Below are 5,897 nucleotides of genomic sequence, written 5' to 3'. Positions count from 1 at the left end.
TATTTGACTCATTGGCATCCGCCACACTGGACACCAACAAGCTGAACACAGCAAAAATGTTGGTATGTCGTGCTGAATTTCACAAATCTACTTCCACACTGTCACATCCTTCACATAAACTAACCGTCTCATTCTGCAACAGGTTCAAACAATGCATGCCTTACTGCAACTACAGTTTGGAAATGAATATGCTGTAGACATGCGTACCTTTGAGGTGCGCATGTTAGAACAAAGGCCATTACAACAGCTGGACGAGTAATCCACAAACACTGCGTCACATTGACTTCACTCTTGAATCACTCATTTAACGAACCTGCTTATATTTTACGAGAGACTGAATGTTACATTTCATTTGTAGCACTTTCGACTGTGGGATGTTTGTGATCAAGTACATGCAGCGGCCTGATATACCCAGCGGTCCACACAAGGTACATTGTACCGCTTAATTTCCAATTGCGAAATAAATCCGTTTATTCCCTACCGCTGTAACCGTACCTGATTTGTGTTATTCGCTTTCTGTACATAGTTTCATCCTTCTGTGCGCCGGAAGTTGGTGCTTGATTTCGTTATGGATGTGAACAATACAAAGATGGGCGAGTATCGTTTGTGCATGTGATTGATTGCAATTACAACAAATAGTGCAGCGATTTTATCATGGCCTGCCAGTACGAGTGTAATTTCGATGCCCAACCACAACTGGATTACTGCATCAGCTTGTCGTGACAACTTTTTAGGTCGCAGCTGTGATAATACTAATTTCCCACGCGTATTGATTGTACACATAATTCCAATGTTTGGGACTCGAACAAACGAGGGAAAGTAGTCATGTTTGTTTGGTTTTATCGTGGCCTGTACGTAATGTGATACACATAATTCCAATGTTATGGGTACAGTACAGAACAAACAATGCAATGTCATATTTGCCCAAATGACTATACTAATGTTTGTCCAGTGCAATGTGATATTTGTCCAACAAACAATGCAAGTTGAAAGTAGTAATGTTTGTTCGCTTTGACCACATGAATTATGTTTGTTCGATTTTTTTTAATGCCATGATTTTGTCCAAAACAAAGCAAAAAAAAGCCCACAGAAGAAACAAATGGCGGTGACTATAATGCACTTTGAAGGGGAATTGATTACTTCATAAAAATGCACAAACGGTGAAAAATTGCACAAAAAATAAAAACAACCATACAACAGACCATTAAAAACACAGATTATTGATATTCAATTTTTTTTTTTGTTCAGCAAAACAAAAAACTGTATTGATGGAAAAGCACATACAAGGTGTCAATGATACATCAACAAAGAGGAGGTTGGAGACCAACGAAGAGAAACAAAAACAGAAGGAAAACAATAACAATGTAACTCCAAGCCCATCCTCACAAAACCACATAATAGGGCAACCAGATGAAACTCCAAGGCAGCATGAACAAACTTCAGACCATACAGCCACCATTGAGACTTGAGCCTGAACCTTCAACCTCCATTGAGACTTGAGCCTGATCCTTCAACCTCCAAAAAAAAAAAATTAGTACAGCAGCAGACCAACAATTACAACAAGGCCCGCAGCAGACCTCCAATAACTTTCCCCAATCCAACAGCAGACTTCCAATACAGCACACCAAAACATCATTCAAACAATTGCAAAAAGGCCAATATGCAGCAGCAGACTTAAGCCTATTCGTTGATCCCATATAGCAGCAGCAGAGTACATATATAGCAGAGCAGATTTGAAGCACAGCAGAGCAGCAACCAGAAATGAGCATGCTTGACCCCATAAACTAAGCCAGAGCAACAAGCCAAAAATAAGGCAAAGCATAGCAACATTGAAGCACAGCAGAGCAAAAGTAGCCACCAAGAAGATATGGTAATACCACAGACTGACCAAAATCCTGCATACCACAGCTTGACCAAACTCCTGCACCCCAGTTTCAAAAAACACCAAACACCACCCCCTAAATGAGACTTTGATACTATCCAGAATACAATATATGTCGTCCACTGAATACTGTAGGCCTCTATAACTTTGCTTACAGCAAAGTGCAACCCTCACTTTCACCATCTCAGCCAATTCAGGCCCATCAACAATCTTATCATTAAAAAGGCAATCATTCCTACCTTTCCAAATCATTCCTAGGTGTGCAATACAAAAGAATACATATATAAACTAGCCTAGGATTTGGGGAACAGAACGCCTAGAACACCCCACTCTGATTGAGCATCTGCCAGCATGGCTTGGGCTTGGTCCAACTCAGCTTTAGTTGTCTGAATGGATGCAGAACGATGTCTAATTTGGGAGAGCATCATCCTTGCTTCTTGATTAAGCTGGTCGTGTTGCTGCTGCAGATGAGCCTTTCTTTGCCGGACAGAGGCAAGTTCTGCCATGAGTTTGGCTTCCTCAAGTTCAAGTGCTGAGTGTTGCTGAAGAATGGCTGCAGAGGTCTGCTGGCTGAGTTTGAGTGAAGTAGATATGGTGTGGGCTTCGTTTAGGAAATCCTTATTGGTTTGAATATCCTTCGAGCAAGTCTGAACCATCTCTGAAAGGGTTGGCCATTCTGTGATGATCTTGGCCAATTGCTTTAGTTGAATGGGGTTGAAAGGATTAGGGGAGAGGTTTACAACAGCAGAAAGACAGGCCAAGGTTTCATCAGGTTTGTGGAGAATGATTTCTTCAACTGGGGTGTTAATGAGGTTGATGAAGGTGGTTAAGGTTTGTTGAGTTTCAGCATCAAACAGATGTAGCCTTTGAGGCAATGGGGATATTTCGTCTAGATCTTGTTGAAGAATAGAAACTTCGGCCCAAATATCCTGGCATGGACCGACGGCCTGTGAACATTAATAGTTTGGTGAGAATATATGCTTGCAAGTAATAAAGAGTAAATAGGATGAGGTTGGAAATGGTAGTACCTGTCCTGATAACGTGCACGCAGACGGTTGGCCTTGTTCAGCTGTGGTTGTCGCATGAGGACGAGTTGTTTCTGGTACTGATGAGATGGCAGCATCAGCGCCTTGAGGGTGTTTCTCTGGTTCTGCTAGCAGGGGAAAGTCATGAGGACCTTCAAGTTCTGTCTCGCCCATTGGTCGTGGAGATGAGTCCTGTATTATGTCCATCCCTGTAAATTGGAGAACAATACCAGTTACTTAAAGAGAAGTTTTTTTTTCCCAAACGAACAGTAACATTTGTATTTCTATTTACCTTGGTTGTGGTGAACTTCTGGTTGAGGGGATTTTGTGTTGTCATCTGTTGGAGAGGATTGGCTGTTGATTGAAATGTCAAATTCAATCCTCTGAGATTCTTTGTTTGACGTTTGGGAATTGGAGGGGTTGGATGGTGATGGTTGAGGGCTAGAGACAGAAGGGACAATGTGTTGAGGAGAAGTGGAAGGATGTTGTGATGCAGACTGTGTGGATTGTTGTGGCAAAGACTGTGAAGCAGGTTGTAAGGAAGTTTGTTGCGATGCTTCAGGTGGTGGTGGAGTTGGTTGTACAGTGGGTTCTGTGGGTACATTACTGATTGGACTGGGAATTTGATGAATGTGTTGAGGAGAAGTGGAAGCATCGTCATCATCAGCAGCAGCAAGGAGTAATCTCCTTCTTTTTCTCTGCACAAAAGTAAGTGATCAGTCGGGCGTGAATGCAAATTCAGATGCTGTAAATATGTAAAGTGAAGGCTTACTTGGTAGAGCTGCCCTGAAGGATTTGATGTTGTTTCGCCAACCATTTGGCTGAGAGGGATATCCCACTCACTTAGGTCTGTGCTTAGAGCAGGAGCAGTGGAAGGCTCTTCTCTCTTCTTCGCCGTGACCTCTGTCTCAGCAGGGGTACGGGTGGTAGCTCCTCTCTGTGCTTGTGTCTGCGCGGCTGCGAAAGAGTCTGCCATTAATTTCGGAACTGAGGGGGTGTTTGTCTGAGTAGTTGCATCCATTGGATCCTTGCCTTTACGTTGGTCCCTAACCAATGGTTCAGCAGCAGGCACAATTTTGGCTGTCAAGGGTTAAACAAGTTAGTGTTGTAGAGAAAAAAACAAAACAAATTGCATGACACAGTCAGGGATATGAAGTATATGAAGGAAGGATACCTGTAGCCTTAAGCTTGGAAGGCGAGGATATGCGGCCCTGAATATGAATACAAGTATCGTTAAGGCAGCTTTCAAGTGGCTTGCAGAAAATAATGGCAGTCATAAGTCCCCACCAATGGTCAAAAGCAGCCGAGCAGTCCGAAGCAGGTTTGAAGAAGAAGGGGCCAAAATCTTGGAAAAGTTTGGTGTTCTCTGTCAGAATGGATTCAGCTTGTGTAGGATCTTTCAAGTGGATTCTGGACCCAATCTCCTCATGGATGGTTGGGTGGAAATAAGGATAAGGGATAGCCTGGGAAAGACCAAATTGCCTGGACCATTGATTGGGACAGTATGTCTCAAAACTGCAGCTGGATAGCTTGGCGGAGGATATGGAACAGCCAACCAAGACATGTCTACAGGTGAGAATGTGTCTCCAACTCTCATTTTGTTCTTGGACTTGCTCATTGTGTAAATCAGAAGGGTATGTGAAGAGGAAGCGAAGTCTACTGGAGGAGAATTCAAAGTTTTGAAATGGCATGTACAGGTTGGAAGGTCTCTGGGAAGGAAGGTTGTAAAACATGGTAAGATGATTTGTGAAAGTGAGTTTTGAATGGCTGTTATAAGTGAGCAGTTGCTCAGCATAGGAGTGGCAAACAGGTTTCAAGGTGTTAGGTGGTGGGGGTCGTGCCTCAGGGAAATAGGCATACAACCAGGCCTGGAAGAGCCAGAAGGGGCCACCACAGTTGCCAGAAATCTTCTTGTCGACAAAGGAAAATAGGGCCTTGTAAAGGGTGGCAAGAAGATAAGGGCCGTCTTGCATACACAAGGCAAGGGGGAGGTATTCTTTCGTGATCTTGTACCCAGGGACACAAAAAAGAAACTCACAAAGCCAAAGTAAGTAAAAAGCAGTTCTTTCTTTGTCATCGACAGGGGAACCACGCTTGCCTTGGTATTTTTTGGCAAAATCTGTATAGCACATGTCAGTGTTTAAAGTAAATGTCACTTTTGGAGGCTCAAGGAGAGCATGAATTGGATTGCCCAAGATTGGCAGACCAGTCAAGTGAGCTACATCTAAGATGGTAGGGGAAATCATACCAAAATTGAGGAGTAGGGAGTTACTAGACTGCGACCAAAAGCATGCAGCAGCAGCAATCAGCCCTTTCTCCACGTCATAAATTTTAGTCGACAGTCTAATTGCTTCAGCAATGCCCTGGTGCTTCCATACTTCGGCGTCGTGACCTTCAATTCTCCTGGCCCAGCTTCGCCAATCAGAGTCTGGTGACCTCCACCCTCTGAGTGGGTTTTTGCTGACATTCCAGTTAGTCCACTTGAGTCCAGCTTGGTTGAGAAGAAGGTTCTCACCATTACCAAGGGGATAGTATGGAGCTAGCTCGTCTGGGAAGTAAGACGCGAAGGTAGGGCCTAGAGTAGCCTTAGCGACAGAGCTTGGGCTGGGCAATAGGGTTGCAGCAAATTTTAGAGGAGCGATAAGTGCTCTGATAGGGTCCGGGAAGCGGAGTAGGTCTTCATTGTTCTCCTCAGATGGAGATGGTTGAGATTTTTTCGGTGCCATGGCTTAGGGTTTTGTGGTGCTCTGGTTTTGAACGGCAATGGTTGAGAAGAAGGAGTACAGTCTGGGGAGTTCGAATCAGAGGGAAATGAAGTGGTTTGAAGTTGAAAGGGTGGGTCTTTTATAGCTTATGATGGGGCCAGTATATTTAAAAGCTCTTATATTGGGCTGTACTTTATGCTTGTTTTGGGCCCAAACAATGGCCCCCTCGTTGAAGTTAAATATCATATGACTTGGACCCCCATGACCCCCTCTCTCTCTGATTGG

General features: G+C 43.8%; 1 protein-coding gene across 1 annotated transcript; it reads right to left on the bottom strand.

Annotated features, from left to right (window-relative positions):
• Positions 1-1,220: 1,220 nt before the first annotated feature.
• Positions 1,221-5,633, bottom strand: LOC145805629 (uncharacterized). The gene is made up of 6 exons (XM_082900792.1): positions 5,064-5,633; positions 4,082-4,913; positions 3,680-3,987; positions 3,200-3,605; positions 2,911-3,116; positions 1,221-2,829 (listed from the first exon to the last, which is right to left on the bottom strand). The coding sequence occupies exons 1-6, from the start codon at positions 5,631-5,633 to the stop codon at positions 2,176-2,178; spliced, it is 2,976 nt and encodes a 991-aa protein (XP_082756918.1). The 3' UTR covers positions 1,221-2,175.
• Positions 5,634-5,897: the final 264 nt, after the last annotated feature.

Source organism: Camellia sinensis, chromosome 13 (assembly GCF_055761805.1).
Source record: "Camellia sinensis isolate YWXY chromosome 13, ASM5576180v1, whole genome shotgun sequence".
Taxonomy (NCBI): Eukaryota; Viridiplantae; Streptophyta; class Magnoliopsida; order Ericales; family Theaceae; genus Camellia; species Camellia sinensis.
The sequence above is the reverse complement of the archived record's forward strand: the minus strand, read 5'-3'. Positions and strand labels throughout refer to the sequence as shown.